The sequence below is a fragment of the Melampsora larici-populina genome, assembly GCF_000204055.1.
Source record: "Melampsora larici-populina 98AG31 unplaced genomic scaffold MELLAscaffold_50, whole genome shotgun sequence".
Classification (NCBI taxonomy): Eukaryota; Fungi; Basidiomycota; class Pucciniomycetes; order Pucciniales; family Melampsoraceae; genus Melampsora; species Melampsora laricis-populina.
The window spans coordinates 608,409-626,184 of NW_006768814.1; the positions used below are offsets into that span (position 1 = coordinate 608,409).

Consider the following 17,776-nt stretch of genomic DNA (forward strand, 5'->3'; position numbering starts at 1 on the left):
AAATGGCGACCCCTGCAACCCATCGAACAAAAATTGTGTTAGACAATCAGGGTGTAGTTAAAGACCTAAAATCTAACTCGTCCTCCTTCTCTTCTCTAGACAACCGCCAACAAACCTTCAAATTACTCACTTGCATTCACCAGAGCTTTCCCTTGATGAAAGTCACCATCCGATGGTGTCCCGGACACAAAGGGATCCCCGGCAACGAGGCTGCCGACAAATTAGCTAACACCCTTGCAAAAAGCGACTTACCGAGCACATTTACAAACACGCCAAATTCAGCCGCTTTCATATCGGCCATTAACAAATGGAAAAAGTCCCAAACAGATTCGTTCACGGAAGCGGAAATCAAGAGGCTAGTTCAGAAACCTCAGCCGAAGAAACACCTTCAAGCACTGTCAAAACTTCTTAAACACAAAGTTGCCACTATCACACAGCTGCGATCAGGTCATGTACCACTCAATGCTTACCTCCACAGATTCAAGCAACCCATAGATCCGCTCTGCGAATGCCAAGACGGCATAGAGACTGTTGACCACTTCTTGTTCATCTGCCAGAGACACAAAAGACACAGGAACAAACTAGAACACGACCTTCAAGAACACACCACCGCCAAAATGAACAAACGAATACTTTCAGACCCAAAGAGTTTCAAACTCTTGGCCACCTTTTGCAACTCCACGTGGAGGTTTGCAAATCATTGGATCTGGCCTAAGGCCACTAATGAACCCCACCCCATGAACCATTCTCAACCCATAGAGTGATTTCATTCCAATTCCATACTTCATTGCCCTTTCTTCCAAAATATAACAAAAAAAACATGTAATCTAGTTGAAACAGCCAACAGCAACCCTTTCCCCTGACACAGCCAGAGGGGTTTTACAGGTGCTGGACATATTACATAGTGTTTGATAGCCTACCAGCTCAAAAAACACTTAAAGCAATGAAATAAAAAAAAAGCAGTGCTGCAAAATTTTAAATGCCGGCAGCCGAAGCCTGTGAGACTGTGACCGACTGCTTTGAACATCCGGTGGTCAGCACTCAAAATGACTGAGCTCAGTAAACTCAGACAATTTGAAAAAAATTGAAAACCCCTCAACCAACCCTGTGCCAGCAACGCAACGCACCGCAACACGAGTGTTTTTTGGTGCGTTGCTCCGCAACACGCAGCACAAACCTGCATTACATGCTGCGCTGCGGTAAGTACCGCAACAACAAATGGTGAGGTCAGGTTGCGCGGCGCCTTGACCGTCGCGCAACGCAACAGGCGCAACAGCGCCAAAAAAACGCCGAACTGTGATTTTTTTTGGGCAGCAACGCAACAAATGTTGTTGCGGCCCAAAAAATCCATCGATTTGACAAATGATGTTGCGCTGCGGGTCAGGCCGCAACCTAGAATTTGATTCTATGTTGCGCTGCGGTCAGAAAAACCGCAACGCAGGCGCAGCGCAACACGCAAAACCTGCGTTGCTGGCCCAGGGTTGCCTCAACACTCTCAAGAAGATTGAAAACTCCCGCGACTCACATATCATTCCAGGCTCCACGATTTCCAGAAGGGAATTACATATGCCTATCAGTTTTATAAATTTGAACAACTGCACAGGCTTGCACAGGTCATGTCACAACTTTCTCACATTATTTCAAACTACTCATGATGTCATGTTCAATAAATGTGAGACCATGTGAGCGTATCAATTGGTTCACTACCGCGCCCCGGATTGAGAGCACCACAACGCGAGACTGACCGGTGCTACAAACGTAGAAAATATGTACACCATGTTATTTTTTTGCTGGAGGGAAGACTCTTTCACATCTTGATATGTGAGACATCCGTTGATCTGAGTCATGAGGTACACACGTACAAAAGGAGTGACATACTGTCAAATCCCTCGGATGTGAGTTAAACACCTTTTAGTCATTAATTTACTGCATACATAATTTATTGGACCCATCAAAAAAAGAAATTTTTAGTATTAGGGACTGGGCGAGGTTTCAACCGACAGAGGATTTAGCCACCTCAATAAGCGCATGAATCCCCTGGAAGCCGACCGAAGTTATTTATACAAACAGGAGATGTCACGATTTCTCCTGCAAGCCCAAGAGCCCCAACTACAGCCGACTACAAGATGATTTCACCAAAATCAAAGCCAGAGCAACCTGTGAAAGGTATATCGGGCTGTCCAGAAGTGTTCTGCCATAGGCTTTTGGCTGAGGTGGGAGGGGCAAATTTGGATAGACAGCTTGTCTTAGGGAGGGTCATGGCTGTGTGCCACCCTATTTTTTTTAGTGCCATAAAGCTTACTAAAAAAATAGGGAAATGTTATATTGATTGAACAGTGGCTTAACTGTTTGCAACTCGCTTTCAACTACGGTTGAATTGCAATTTTGCAGAGCTTTGCCCAGTCCCTATTGTATCACAGCTCTTCAGGAAATTTGTGTCCCGTCCTTTATTTTTATTTTTTTGCACATAAAGTTGGCGCCAAAATACAGCCGATACAGCCAATACATGAACAAACTATCCCCCCGGATGCTAAAAAGCGCAGCAAGGGCTATGTATTCTCCAGGATGTTTCCCTCTGCTGCTGCTGCCAGTACCAGTCATCATTGATTCCTCCCGCTCACAATTGAATCACCCTCGTCACTCCACCCAATCAGCATTGATTCCCCCTTGTGACTTTGTTTCACCACTACTTGCCCACTCTCTATGCTCATCTTACGTCAGCTCTTCTTTCTCTTCTATTCCCTTCAATATCCACGACTGACTCATTTGGTATGATTTCAATTCAGATGGCGAGAGTACGAGCAGTCCAACCTGGAAAGTACAATCCTGGTGTCAAGGTACTGGCTATCCGGTACCTTCACAAAGGCATGAGTGGCCTACAGGTTAAGCATATGCTGCAATCATCAGTCAGCCTGTGCACCATTACGTGGTGGCACACTTTGTACCGCGCTACGTACAGTGTGGTTTGCCATCCAGACGACTACAAGCAGCTAGACCGAAAAACGAGATTGACCGACACAGCCCCCATCTACTAGGCTCTGGCAGGCCAGAGCCTACCACTTACTTCATGAAAGATTCATCAAAGATTCATGAAAGATCCATTAAAGATTCATGAAAGCTTCAACGTAACTTCAACTGGACATAAAATCCAGCACAAGTCACATGCACCCATACAGGGGCTCCCTCAATGGCCATTGAGGGAGCCCATGTATGGGTTTATAGAGACATATGGTATGAGTAGTCCAAATGTTTTTCTAGCATATACCCCTATAATACCATACAGGGGGTCCCTTGATGGCCATTGACAGAGCCCATGTATGGATTTATATAGACATATGGTATGAGTAGTCCCAACGTTCTTTAGCATATACCCCTATAATCACTGCCAGCATTAAAGAGGTTCCCAGATGGGAATATGGGTCCTAGTGATCAGATTCCCATTCTGCTACTGTTACACAGTTCCATGAATATTGCCTGAGTAGCCATTGTGATATATGTAGTCAATATTTTGAAATGTGTGTCTCAATCTGAACAAAGTTACAGCATGTATTACACATGATTTCCTTATCTAGATGAGCAGATAACTGACCATGTATGGGTTTATAGAGACATATGGTATGAGTAGTCCAAATGTTTTTCTAGCATATACCCCTATAATACCATACAGGGGGTCCCTTGATGGCCATTGACAGAGCCCATGTATGGATTTATATAGACATATGGTATGAGTAGTCCCAACGTTCTTTAATGCTGGCAGTGAATACCATACAGGGGGTCCCTTGATGGCCATCAAGGGAGCCCATGTATGGCTTTATAGAGACATATGGTATGAGTAGTCCAAATGTTTTCTAGCATATACCCCTGTAATACCATACAGGGGCTCCCTCAATGGCCGTTGAGGGACCCCATGTATGGGTTTATAGAGACAATCTGGTATCAGTAGTCGAAATTGTCTTATACCATATAACTCCTTAAAACTATACAGGGGCCCCCTTGATGGCCAGCAAGGGAGCCCATGTATGGGTTTATAGAGACATATGGTATTAGTACTGCATGTGGGCAGGAGTGTGTACACCAATAGATATACACATTGATATGCATGAAGGAGATCTGGGCACAGGAGCCAATCCAACTTCAAAGTATATACACCCTGAGTGGTCTGGTGAGAGACAGAGAATGTTTGCTATGATACATCCCACCAATCTTTGAGAGTTGTGGCACATGATATGTTCCTTGAAAGTCACTGGTCCCCTGATTCTTCCGGTCAGCAGCCACACATTTTTTTTGGTCTGGAGACCTGTTCAGACGTTTGCAGGCATCATCTTGAGCTCTTTCAAATCTTTCCCGAAGCTTCTCTGAAGCTTCTGCGAATCCTTTCTGAAGCTTTCATCAATCTTTCATGATGCTGTGGTAGTCTGTGGCCTCCCAGAGCCCAGTAGATGGGGGCTGTGCGACAAACATTGTGATTTCCCGCTCACACTGATTGACGAGAACCCTGTACTATACCTGGACAAAATTTTCTGCGCCGTGTATCAAGAATGTGGGAAATGGGTGTCCATTCAAAAGATTGCCAAGGATCTCAAAGCACGCCTCTTGCTCAGTTGGAAGAAAACTTGCACTGTACACCCAAACCAATCCCCCGACAAAAGGGCTTGCTTTTTATATGAAATCGGGGCTCTGCGACCCAAAATAACGGTGTTCTTAGGTAAGCAGGCAGGCAGTTTGTCTGTAATTGACTTGAATTGTTCTCATGTCATTGTTGCATTAGATTAATGTGCCATTCAGGAATGCAGCTTGCAAAGAGTATGATATGAGTTGGCTAGCAAAGATGCAAGAGCTATGAGTGAAAGGCCCTCTTGGTGAGCTATTAGATTGCTACGTGAGGAACAGATGTTCTACTCGAGTGAGAGGATAAGGCAAGGTACAACTCTGTATAAGCATATCTATGAGAGCCTTCTAGCCTGTGGCTCATAACAGAGAAAATGGATGGGCCATGCAAGGCCACCAGACCAAAAGAATACCCTGGATCCAAGCTGGAAAGTGTTTCTCACTTTTGCCTGCTATTTTCAAGGGGGAGGGTTTTGGCCATGGCATGCCAGGAGGGTAGCTTTGTTCGGAAATATTTCAAAAGCTTTCTCAAACATCAACTTGTGAGACTCAATTTTGTGCTGTTTTCTCTTTTTTCACATGTGTTTGGTAACATTGCATTCTTAGTCCCCTGTTATGAATCCATACCCACAGGCCAATTTGGTCCTGATCATGGATAATGTGTGCATTCACCATGGAGGACAAGTGACAGAACTTGCTCCGGAGAAGGGAATTTGCATACTGTACTGACCACCCTACTTGCCTGATTACAACCCAATCGAGAAGGTGTTCAGTGTCTTGAAAGCCCACTTTCAACGTTTGCAATGTCTTGCACTCGCTGCTGCCAAAGAGAAAATTGCTACAATTGAAAACTTGACTTGGGAAACTTTCACTGGAAGGCTCATGAATAAGTTATACACTGTGTGCGGCTATTGGTTGTAGCGTAGTCATTGATACATGTTTGCTACATTGTCTTTTTCTGGTGTTTCAAAAGTTTGTATGGATTTTTATCCAGTTTATGACATGCTTTATGAGAAATCTTAGTTTGAGTTCATGGTGCAAAGTATGAAAATGATATTGTTTGATCCAAACAAAAGGGGGCCTTTCAATTGGCCTGCGTAGCATGTTTACAATTAAACAAAAGCACACAACACAATGATGACATAAGTTTATTAGGACCTCCGTATCCAGTTTGACGGATGACCTTGAGAAACACACTGAGATCTTTGCCCCCTGCTGACAAGAGTTTGTGTTAGTGTTTGCTTTCCAGTGACCTACAAGTTGAACGTTGTCTGAGGACTCACCATGAGCATGTAATCCCCGTGCGCGGCCTCCCAAAGTGTTTTGATTATAGATGGAGAGGCTGGCAATGCCACCACCGTGGGTGCTTCCGCATTGGACATTGACTCTGGAAGTTGCATCAGTAGAAAGTCCAGAGCGGGCGAGCATAGTGATATGGATTGAGCTTACCTTTGTTCACAACGCACCACTCCACATTCACCATGTGGTTGTCTGGACATTCTTTAGGAATGTGGTTTGCCTTCAATAAAGTGGTGACTGAAGGTGCCACTTCAATGTCCATTGAGGCTGGATTGTGCATCAGCATTGAAACCAGTGGCTGCGCAGAGCTAGCTAGTGTGCTCACCATCATAAGCATCCCCCCACTTGTCAATCAAGACAATATCCGGAACTGGCTCTTCTTCACAAGGGTTAAAATCTGCAACAGAGATCAGTTGCAATGAACTAGATTGTGAGGAACTACAAATTCGCTTACCAGCATCCAATTTGGCAACCGTTTGGACGAGATACTCCTTGTCTGAGGAAGATAAACCAGGAGACAAAGGTTGATGTACAGATGGAGTTTGATACTGTCATCCGCGTGCAGCAGGTGCCTGATTGACCGCGGACAAAGTGGCAGGAGCTACATTGCAAGCCGTGATGGAGTTCGAGCAAACAGGTTCAATGGGCTTGGTGTTTCCACCCAAAATATCCGTACTGTAAGTCTTCCCATTTTTGACACGACACCATTCACCAAAATGCATTGCTTGGTGTCCTATCTTTTCCCGCGTGAGCAACTCTCCTTTGCAATGTTTTTCCTTCATAGGACAAGAACACTGACGGTGGCCGTAAATACCACAATAAAAACATTGATCTTCACCAGTGAGAACAAAAGGGTGGGCGTTTGGCAAGATGTCCAAAGGCAGGGCATTGGACTTATCGCGAGCAGAGACTTTTCAATACCAGATAATGTCAGCAAGAGAAGGATTTTGCATATCTTGTTGCATAATGATGATGAAAGAAATGGATAAAAGCCAATGATATAATGGGAAGATAAAATAAATTCAGGATGTGGGGGTTTGGGCAAGTAAGGAAACAATACAAATGGGGTCTGACGGAGGAGGATCAGACGGATATTCTCTTAAATGTTAGAACTCAGCACAAACAAGTGTCTATGTGAAGATATCACTTTAAGCTTTTGGTGGTCTTGTGACCATAAAGTTGAATCACATGCGCTCCAAAGACCTTTGTATTGAGCAAGATGCTTCATATCATAGAGATATGATATGCAGCATCTCCCTCATATCCCCCCCTGCGGAGGGTATGTTCTCATTCTCACGTATCTACAGGCCAAGCAAATGAACAATGTTCATATCACAGAGTCATGACTAACTAGAAATATGTATGAGCGGAATCATCAAACACAGAGTGGGGAATTCCAAAGTGGGGAAGAACCAAAGGATAAAAAAGTAACCCAATTGTATTGAGAACACCACTGATTGAAATAAGAAGTGATGATTTACAAAAAGTGGCAAGAAATTTGAAACTAAGGCAGTTCAACACCTAAGAAAAAATAAAGAACAACCTGAGGCAAGATGAATAGTGGACTCCCTTTGTTGGGGTCAAATACAACAAAATAAAAGTCAACCCAACTTCTTTGACTTCAAATTGTTGAGGAATTTGGAAACCACCTTCCAAATGTCATCTGCATGTGCAAATGGTATCCCAAAAGAGTGCAATCTTGTAATAGAGTAAGTTTCCCAGTCAAGTAGACAATTGAAGTTGTCAATGCCTTTGTTTTCTAAGGCCGAGCAAGTTTTGGCCATTCCTGGGTGAATCCCAGCAAATTTCCAAAAATCCTCAAAGTTGGGGTTTTTGCCGCCATGCAGTGGTGATAAAGATGATATCGCTGGGCGGGGGAAGGCGTGAGATTGGACATTGGGTCGTCCATTAATCATATCAACGCTGCCACAAATACGATACTGGTATCGTATTGACGATACTCAGTAAAGTAACGGGTCTACAATACTAGAGAAAATGAGCCTCAGTAACGTAGTTGTACCCACAATACGATACTCAGTAAAGTATCGCAATGGCAATACTGTGCCGCCCAATACCTAGTACCGTATCTTGTCACAATACCGATCAGATACTGATACTGTATCGTAGTATCGCACTCCCAGACACAAAATCAATAGAGATTTTGTACTTGATACTTCCTTGGGCCCATTCCAGTATTGTACTCGGGGGGCAATACAATACTAAGTAAAGTAACGCCATACACAATACTGCCAGGAGGATCGGGCAGTACCGTATTGTGGCTGCGATACTGATACTGACAATACGATACCCAAAAAAAAACTACGATACCGCTACGATACCAATACTGGTAAAGTAATTGTGGCAGCGTTGATCATATTGGGAGTTGCAAAGGGGTTAACTGGAGGCATTCCAGGGCTTGGCACTTGAGCATAGTAGTTATGATGGATAATGGTCCCTGCGGAATTTGGTGCCGGGGTATTGGCAGTTTTGCCGACTGCCTTACCTTCAAGCTCATCCTTGGCTGCTTGATAATGAGCCACCGGGATCCATTTGAAATCCGGACACTTAGTTGGAGGATGGAGCTTGTTGACACCGCAGACCTTGTCAGCCTACATTGCGCAATATGTAAGTGACCTGGTGGCGTACAATGGTGAAAGAGTTGAAATCTTACCCAGTCATCAGCCCAAGTGTGTATGCAAGCGGTGTTGAGAAGCAAAACTTGGGCAGGGTTGGCCGGATTGACGGTTGTGGCAATGTTCTCGCCTGACTTGAATTGAGATTTGAAGCGAGCCATTGATTGCTTGTAGCATTTTTGAATGTTGGTGAGGTAATTGGACTGCAACTCAACCACAGCAGTCCAAGACTCAGTAACATTACCGTCACAAACAGATTGAAAAGAAATTAACTCACCCCCTCTGAAATTGTACCTTCCTCATCAGATGGAGGGTCGGAAGGGTCATTTGGTGGCGGGAAACTCAAGGCTAAAGCATGATTCACATCCTTGCTAGCTTTAGGGTTCAAATGTGTGATTTTGAAACCCATGATTGCCTCAGATGGGGCAGCTAGCACAGCATTGACAGACGTACCCAAACTGGCATTATCAGTAATGAAGCTGTGGAATGCCTTGTGCTGGCAATTGGTGGTGTTGATGAAGGCTCGAATCGCAAGTAGGCCAGTTTTTTTGGCAGAAATAAGGGCATACAAAACCCCGGTGAGTTGGGAATTGCAGGCTTCGAAGATCATGTCACAATAGACAGGGCACCTGAAGGACCCCACAGGTAAATCGCTATGAAACAGAAATGGCTTGAAATTCTTCCATTGGGGCTTGGGTGCCTTCTGAGGTTCCTTGACAGCACGACCGCGAGCCTTCTTAGTGTGTTTAGCTACTGAGTTGGTATAAGTTGAACGACATAAGGAATGTGTGTTCTTGGTGCTTCATCACCTCCTTGATGAGAACCGGGGTTGAGCGCGTTTGTTCAATACCCGCATCCAGAGTTCAGTAGTCTAGAATATCTAAGGGGTGCGGTAATTCTAAAAAAGTGTAAAGGGAAGAAGTTTACGGAGAAAAAGATCATGGTGGTTTAAGATTTGGTACAGGCCTTCTACACAAGGACAGGATCACATACCTTCATCATCTTCATCTTTGTTAAGATGGACCACGATAGAAGGTTGAGTTGGGGTCAAAACTTGAGGTGCACTTAAGCTTCTGTGCCCAAAAACGTTGGGCTGCAACATCATCGAGTTGATGTTGAACAGCGGTGATTGAAATTGGTGAGGTGGGCTGTAGCCATAGACGGTTTGGCCCAGATGATGGGCTTCAGCAAATGCTTGGGTGAGGCTTGCATTGGAAACACTGTGACTCCAAGGAAGAGTCAAGTTGGGGATCAAAGGAGCCAAAATGGTGCCTTGTCTAGCGGCCGACTTTTGAGGGCTGGTTGGAATGACGTGGTATGGCTTTGCCTGCCTCTTAATGGGGCTGGCGCAAGATCTAAATCAAGCACCTGGGCTAACAGGCCTATTAGATCCTTCTTGGCTGTGTGAACAAATGAAAAAGAAACATGTCAAAATGAGGCTCCAGAAGATGTACAAAGAGGGTGTAAATGGCGCACACGGGGATGTCTTGTAGTTTATGGTGGGCCATTGGACACTACGACGGTTAGACAAGGCAAAATGTTTCTGGGCTGCTGGTTTCAAAGCAAATGGAAGAGCTGCGGTCAAGATACGGTGGTCAAAGAGGGCTATTTAAGTGCGCAGACGCCTGGCTGGTGTATGTAGGAAATATCTGATGGAGGTTGTCTCTATCAAATGGTTTTGTGTATCAACCAGCTGTTTGTCATCATCATTGAACACATATGATCTTCAATGATTGGATGGATCAGGTGGTGCCAATGGATTGGTGGGACGGTGGTGGAGATGGATGGGAGGGAAGGTATTGTTGGATTGGTTGGATTGGTCAAATAGTGGAATGGTGGAATGGTGGTGGTGGGAGGGGATAGCACAATTGATGTCCTAGCCTGCAGCTCCTTTAGGATCCACTGCTATTAAAGTGCTGTATTGGCTGTATTTTGGCGCCAACTTTATGTGCAAAACTTTTTTTAAAAAAAACGACTGGACACAAATTTCCTGAAGAGCTGTAACTATTATTACAGCTGTTTTGAGAAAAAAATGGTGTCCTCTGTGTTTTTTTATTTTTTTTTATTTTAAAGTTTCACTAAAGAACACTCACATAGACTCTACATACATGAGAGTGGTACAACTCACCTTGTTCAAGGGTGCAAAGTTCACAAATGATCACAATGGTTGCATACTTTGTATCCGCAATGCACAGCCTCTGGTGCGTTTTCAAGGCTTAACAGTGAGGTACAATCTTTAAAGTTTAGCAAATCATTGACTACAGCTGCTCATATGTAGAGTCCACACCAGTAATCTTTGGTGCAACTTGAACATAAAAAAATAAAAAAACAAGGACAACATCAATTTTTCTCAAAACAGCTGTAATGAACATCAGTTGAACAAGAGTTATTAACAAATTAAATGCGTCTTAACTTTCACACTCTGACATACAATAAAGCAATGCTGTTAATCATTTGATTTATTATGTATTATCATTTTTATTGCTTGTTCATCTTAAAAGCAGAAAGTCAAAGTTTAGTGATCAGTAAAAGTCTGCATAGGTTTAGGGCGCGTTCACTCAAGCAAATTCTGGTGAGAAATCACATTCTGCAAAATTTAAAATGTCTATTTGGTGGGGCATGTTACATTTTTGCATTAAAAAATTTACAGAATGTGATTTCTGGTCCGAAATTCCTTAAGTGAACGCGCCCTTAGTGTGGGTTTTTGTTTTAAAGTTTAAGAAAACAAATACAAACTCACTGGTTCAAAAACTATAGAGGAACAATCTAATAAGTCAGGCTTAAATAATACAAGATGAGGATTGGACGCAAAAGAATAGAAAAAGAACGAGTGAAAAAAAATATAAAGAAGATGTGAAGAGATATTCTTAGTTGACATCAAAGAGAGTTTATTATTAATTAGCAAGAATGATGCCAAGATGAAATAGATCAATGACTTAGATGGATGAAGAGTGCTGAAGGAATTGAATGAGAACCATAAAAGAGTGTGAGTACAAGTTGAAGAAAATAAGAGGAGCTAGGTTAAATTATGGTATATGCAGTGTCTGTATCAGACTGGACCATGGTTTATTACAGGTCCAAATTCACAATGTTTGATTTTAATGTAGAAGAACATGAGATTGACAACTATGTATTAACAACACAGCAGCAGGTACTGTACCAGTACTGGTATTGTACAGTAAAGTACCTAATTTTGGCAGTACAGTACCTGGGAGTGAAGTACCTTTGTGGCCAATGCTTTACTACGGGCCCCAGAAACTTTTTTTTTGGTGTAGGTACTGTACTAGTATTGGTCTTGTCAGTATCCCAATACTAGGTACTTTTCTGGTAAAGTACCTAGTTTTCAGCTGTAGTTTGCCCATCCAATTCATCCTCAGTACACCGCCCTCAAACGCAAAAGGTCACCAAAGAGTACTTCATGATCTTGCCCCTTTGGTAAGTATTAACCATTTTGGTCTGCATTCCACCTCTTTCCATCTAGATTCCCCTTTGCACTGACTCATTTTGGCTTAATTAATTTTTAGGATTGATCTAGACATGCAGCAATGGAAACATGTACCCTTTCCATTGGGGTATTTGAGCAGAGCCCCTCTTTTTTTCAAGAGGTATGACCCCTTTCTTCTCTTTGCCCTATTTTTGATTCCATATTCACTACTTACATTTCCATATTTACAAATCTCATTTTCTTCTCATTCACTATTCCCTTTGTCAATTACCACCATAACATTAATTGATCTTGTTTTACAGCTATTTTCACTATTCCCACATCATCACCATGTCTTCCACCTCCTCTGCTTCTGGCTTAGCCAATAACCCCAAAGTTCAACGTAGTGCTTGACCTTCCCCAGCTAGGGAACCATCTCGATTGATTGAATCACCAGCCAACTCTTGCCGTGCAGTTTGATGTGAAGATGACGCCTCTGTATCAGACATATCAGTCTATCCAGCACCTAGTAGTGGAGATCACACTACAGATGACGGATCCTCAGATCAATCAAAATTGCCTCAGCCTTGCCGCCAGACCAACCATTCCAAGAAGCCTTGGAAATAATCCTCAAGGAATTAATATAAACGTCAAAGTAAAACAGATTGTTCTCACCAAGCCACCTAAGAAAGCAAATATGGTGCAGTTAGTCAGCCTGTCAGCCTTCAAATTAACTTGGTGCAAGACTCTGACTAGGAGAATGAGAAGGTTGCAAAGAAACCAAAGAAAGAAGCTCAGTTCAATAACATCCATGATTATTATGATGAGATGATTGCAATTGTCAATGTAAGTGGTTTATCTTCTTTCCTCTTATGTTTCCTTGTCTCTTATATTGACTCTTTTCAATTAATTTGCTATCTTGATTTAATTGAAATATTTGAAAGGGCTTTGTAAGACATACGGTCATTACACATACATACAAATACTAATTACTCAATATTTAACACTTAAGTCTTAGAGACTTCTTTATATATCTTTGTTCAAATTCCACGCTATGGTTCCGTAGTGATCTGGGACTGACTTCCCACCCCATATCCTACAGAACCAGTTCTATATTGGTTTCCTGTTGGTTTGAAATAATATAAGTCACTTGGGTTCTAGAAACCGTCCCGCTGTCTCTGACAGCTTCCCATCACAGTTCAGTGAAGGTTTGAGATACAAACCTTACAGGCTGCCAGCAACAGCCTTTCAGTGCAAGTAGTGTGGCACCCAAGTATCCTGTTCTGCAACTTTGGCAACCGATCTGCTAGCCCATTGCAATGGATCCCGGCAGGAAGGTAAGTTGGGAAAGCCGGGTTGCCAGAAGAGGTTTAAAGCAATCAAAAACAGCTGTAAGCTTCCACTCACCATCTTTGAACATCAATCTGCAGAGGACAACCGGGATCAAGGTCAAACTTTGATGAAGACTTTTGCTCAGGTGACACCCAAATTTGATCACCAGATACTCAATCACATGTTGGGCATATGGGTAATCAGAACCACTCAGCCATGGTGAAGACTGGAAGACCTATATCTATGCACCACATTTTGATACACCAACCCAAATGCCCATCCGTTTGGAAGGACCTGGGTAGCTAAGTTTGCGCATGAGGCCTATCTGGACATGTGATCTTCCATGATGGATGAACTCAAGGTGAGTCTCTGTTTCTCTTACTTGTCTACAAGCTTTCTGATGATACTCTGACAGTCTCTTAAAAGTTTGTTTGGTCTCATTCATGACGCATGGACTACTGCAGGAACTTGATATGGTTTTCTAGGTGCAAGTGTGACATTTGTCACCAAAGATTAGAGCTATGTCATGAGACACTTGGCCCTGAAGCTGATCACATGGCATCAAAAAGGAGACTGGCTGTCCAAGCCTTTGATCAATCTCCTGATCAAACATGGCCTGCACACAAAGATAAGCCTTTATTTTGACTTTACCCGCATCTACTCTTTTCTCTTCACGCATCATCTAAAATTTTCACTTTTCCTACATGCTTCTAATCTAATCTTATTTCTTTTCTCTCATCTACATGATTGCTCAGACCCACAATTTGGGGAGCAATGACAACACACTTGCTGAAGCAATGAACATACATCTCAAGAAACACTGCAAGGACAGCAATGAAGTTTTCAAATGGAACCACAAAATGCACCAAGTGTGTGTCATAAGTTAGCCCTGATTGTCAGTGGTGGACTTCAAGCGCTTGGTATCCAGGCCCCTCCACCTCCGCTTGTCAAATCAACAATGTTAGGAGATTTCCCCATCCCAACAACAACTCTCCAATCTATCCCTGAAGAAGACAAAACAGCTGAAGGACTTGGATTTGATGGTCCTGCTGACAAAGAAGATGCTGCCAAGGTTGACGACTCCAATCTTCAGCTAGCTACAACCACAACTGATTGGTATGGCTTGATTGACGGGCCTCACAAAGTTATCTCCCCTGCCTGCCTGAAACCGAACCATTGGCTAGCAATCGCAATGTGGCCAACACAGTCGACTTATTCATGACCCAGGTAAGTCTTCTTTTCATATCCAGAATCCCGATGCTCCGTGGGAGATTTTGAGATGATGAAAAAATCTCCACACCAAAGTTGAAATTTGGCAGCCCTGCTCCACCACCAGGCCCGGCCGATAGTCCTAAGTCCCTCACCCGACCCCCGGAGTCAACCCTGAGAGGAGTCGGGGTGACGAGGCGGGGCTCATTCTAGGAGATGGTGGTTGACTCGAGTGGTTGAGTTTAAAGTTTGCAAAGTTGAAGTTCCATCCATTCCTACCAAAATACATTCAAACCGATTCTCGACAGAAATGTTGACCTTTCAAGCTGAACATATCTTCCCTTTTTCATTCGTAAGTTACATTCATCAAATCTCCATCAAACAAACATCAACTAATCTTCTTGTTCTCTTTGATCTTTTGGATCCAAAGCGAGATGTGGCCATAGGAATCTGGCACAAATATCCCAATCATCTATCCGAGCATATCACCTCTGTAGACGTCTTAGATCGCTCTTTTTTATCTGATGGAACTCTTCGAACAGAGAGATTGATCACCATTCGACAAAATGCACCTCGTTGGATCATGAAGGTACGAGAAAGTGAAATGAACACGTTTTAGAATTACGATCGATCAATCACCTGATTTCATTTCAATCGATCACATGGATCTTATTATAGCTAGTAGGTGGTGCAGAAGAACAATTTGTGCGAGAGGTGATCTTTTCTAAACCGTAATACCTCCTTGGTTTGCACTCATCAAATACCTACCATACCAGGCTTCAACTTCCTATCCATTCTGGTCAATTCAGTAAGATTGTACTAATCAAAACCATTTGTTCATGTGTTTTTTGTCATTTTTTAGAGCAGGCTTATCAGGATCTGGATCTCCGGCAATGATCCTTATGGGATCTGTTAATCTTTCGATGTCTTCGATCATGATTTGCAAAGAGAAAATTCGATACGAGGCATCACCTAATAACGCCAAGCACACTATCTTCAAGCAGATTGCCGAAATGGAGGCACAGGGACGATTAGCTACAGGTCAGACTTGGCAAGCTATTGGCAAGCAGGTCGAATCATGGGGCAGGGATAGGTATAGTCATTTTGACTTATGACTTTGGGTTTGAATTTAATGCTTACACTTGTTCTTTGATTCAGATTTGCAAAAAATGCTGCAACTGGCAGGGAGGGTTTCACAAGTGTCTTGAATGCCCTTTTTACCAATCAAGGATCACCTGAACTAAATCGAGCAAAAAACCCAGATTCAACTTCACAGCAATCTCGGCCAAACCTTATCAATGCTTAATCCCAGGCAACATCTTCCTCGACGCGTCTCTTTCAATTTCACTTGTTGTGATTTATTTTCAATTATTTTATTTTTGCATCTCTGTGTACAACTTGATTCGTCCTCGAAAAAGACAAAAGTTTTTTAAGTATCGGAATCCTTCTCCTTGATCAACCTATCATCCATCAACTTGTTTCATCAAATAGATTATAGAATAGAAACTTGTTGTTCATCTTTCAAACCTTTTTTCTCACATCTTAACCAATCGGCAATACAAAATCTTTCTTTTATTTTATTCGGTTCAGTTCTTAAACTAACTCGTTTCAATATCTTTGTTGTTGTCTTGGATGTTTAACTTTCTTTTTCTGATTAATCCAATCTTGCTTGAAATCAATTAGACAGTCCTATCACCTTCACTTTTTGAAAAAGTGATCCTGAAGCACTTTTGACAAGATGATTGAATCCTTTTTTTCAAATTGACTCTCATTGAATGCCTCTGTTGTTGAGCATAATCATACACTTCAGTTTCATTGACCATCTCAGCATCAGCTTCTTTGACCCCTTGGATAACAGATTGCTTCGCTTGGTTTTGAGGTGGAAAAAGTCGGAGGGCCGATGGCAGTCATCGCAACACCTGCATTTTCAGCGTCTAGACCTCAGAGTCAGTGTCAAGCAATAATTATCCTGTTTTCATTCGAGAAAGCACTCTTGCTCTAGACAATAGACCAATTTTTCAAGTATCGCACCTGAAATACTGACAGCAAAGGATATACGAATGATCTACTTAAATCTAGTCACACCTTCAAGTTCAGAGTGAAGTCCGAGTCTTACCCTAACTTCAATAAAGAAAGCTTCAACTGCCATTTTTTTCATTCTGCATACAAGTTTCGAGAAGCAGAACAATTAAAGACTTCCAAGGCCAAGTCTTTTGAAAGTTCATACTAAAATACCCATGAAGGATACTTGGAAATTTAAGAATTCAATGGGAATGTGATTCATAGTATCCTTTTTCTCGGGATACGAATCAAGTGTCTGGCTTCTTTGTGAAGCGAATCAGCTAGACTTGAGTTAGAAACTGGTTAAGTGGTTGATTTTCTCAAGGATGTGTGCCAATGCAAGGAACTAGCCTGAGCTACTAGTCTGACGTATGCACATCAAGGGATTGAACTCTATTGAAGTCTTTCAAGTTTTCAAAGAAATTTTCGTGGCCTGCGTCAATGACAATATGGGCTTCATGTCTTGCAATTCTTCCAAAAACTAGCTTTCACAAGCTCGGATTCTACGTACCAAGGGGTGCTCGGGTCGAAGGGTAGAAGCCTTGAAGACTCGAAATGAAGAACCATAAGCTTCTCTCGCAAAGATCTAAAGACTGTTCAGCGCAACGCAGCGTTACGAGGCTGGTTGCGCGTAGGGTAGCTTTATGAGTTATCGGAAAATTTCTCAATTGGCTAGCGCTGCTCGCCCAGTTACGCTATCCGGCCTAGCGTAACTCAAATTGATTCTCGCCGCTATCTTGAGACCGTAACGTTGCTATTATAGTTACGTTACAGTTACGGTAGCTTGATAGCTGACTGGAAATTATAAACACACAGTAGATATAGAATTGAGCCCTAAATCTTTTCAATTGCATACAATAGGAAAAAAGTAAGAGCATCCACAGCCGTGTGGCGTAAACCATGTCGTACGGAAATTTAGGGCAAAATCATCCACAGCCGATGCCCTAAATTTTCACGTAGCTAAGGGAATTCCCTCCGTGTGAGCCAAAATAGGCCAAATATGTTCTATTTTGGCTCGCTCCCTAAATTCATCTGTACCTCGCTTCTCCCATAACTCCCACTTCCACGACCGCACTCCCTGCAGAATGTCTCCCTTGATGATCAACTAACCCATAACTCACTTCACAAAATATGCTACAAGCCATACTGTACGACACCACGGCTGTGCATTGTTCAAAATTTATGCCTCAAACACTTGCCTAAACAATCC

At 42.7% G+C, this 17,776-nt stretch overlaps 3 protein-coding genes across 3 annotated transcripts; 1 reads left to right on the forward strand and 2 right to left on the reverse strand.

Moving 5' to 3' along the window:
* Positions 1-5,692: 5,692 nt before the first annotated feature.
* On the reverse strand, positions 5,693-6,796 carry MELLADRAFT_111134 (uncharacterized protein; the record flags this gene model as incomplete). Its single annotated transcript, XM_007415360.1, has 5 exons — positions 5,693-5,791; positions 5,892-5,995; positions 6,233-6,304; positions 6,362-6,455; positions 6,707-6,796. 5 exons carry the CDS (start codon positions 6,794-6,796, stop codon positions 5,693-5,695), a joined length of 459 nt encoding a protein of 152 aa, XP_007415422.1.
* Positions 6,797-9,403: 2,607 nt separating this feature from the next.
* MELLADRAFT_67193 (uncharacterized protein) lies at positions 9,404-10,048 on the reverse strand (the record flags this gene model as incomplete). The annotated part of the gene is made up of 3 exons (XM_007415359.1): positions 9,404-9,438; positions 9,534-9,883; positions 10,017-10,048. 3 exons carry the CDS (start codon positions 10,046-10,048, stop codon positions 9,404-9,406), a joined length of 417 nt encoding a protein of 138 aa, XP_007415421.1.
* Positions 10,049-14,815: 4,767 nt separating this feature from the next.
* MELLADRAFT_111135 (uncharacterized protein) lies at positions 14,816-15,811 on the forward strand (the record flags this gene model as incomplete). The annotated part of the gene is made up of 5 exons (XM_007415339.1): positions 14,816-14,857; positions 14,936-15,094; positions 15,184-15,236; positions 15,368-15,598; positions 15,664-15,811. 5 exons carry the CDS (start codon positions 14,816-14,818, stop codon positions 15,809-15,811), a joined length of 633 nt encoding a protein of 210 aa, XP_007415401.1.
* Positions 15,812-17,776: the final 1,965 nt, after the last annotated feature.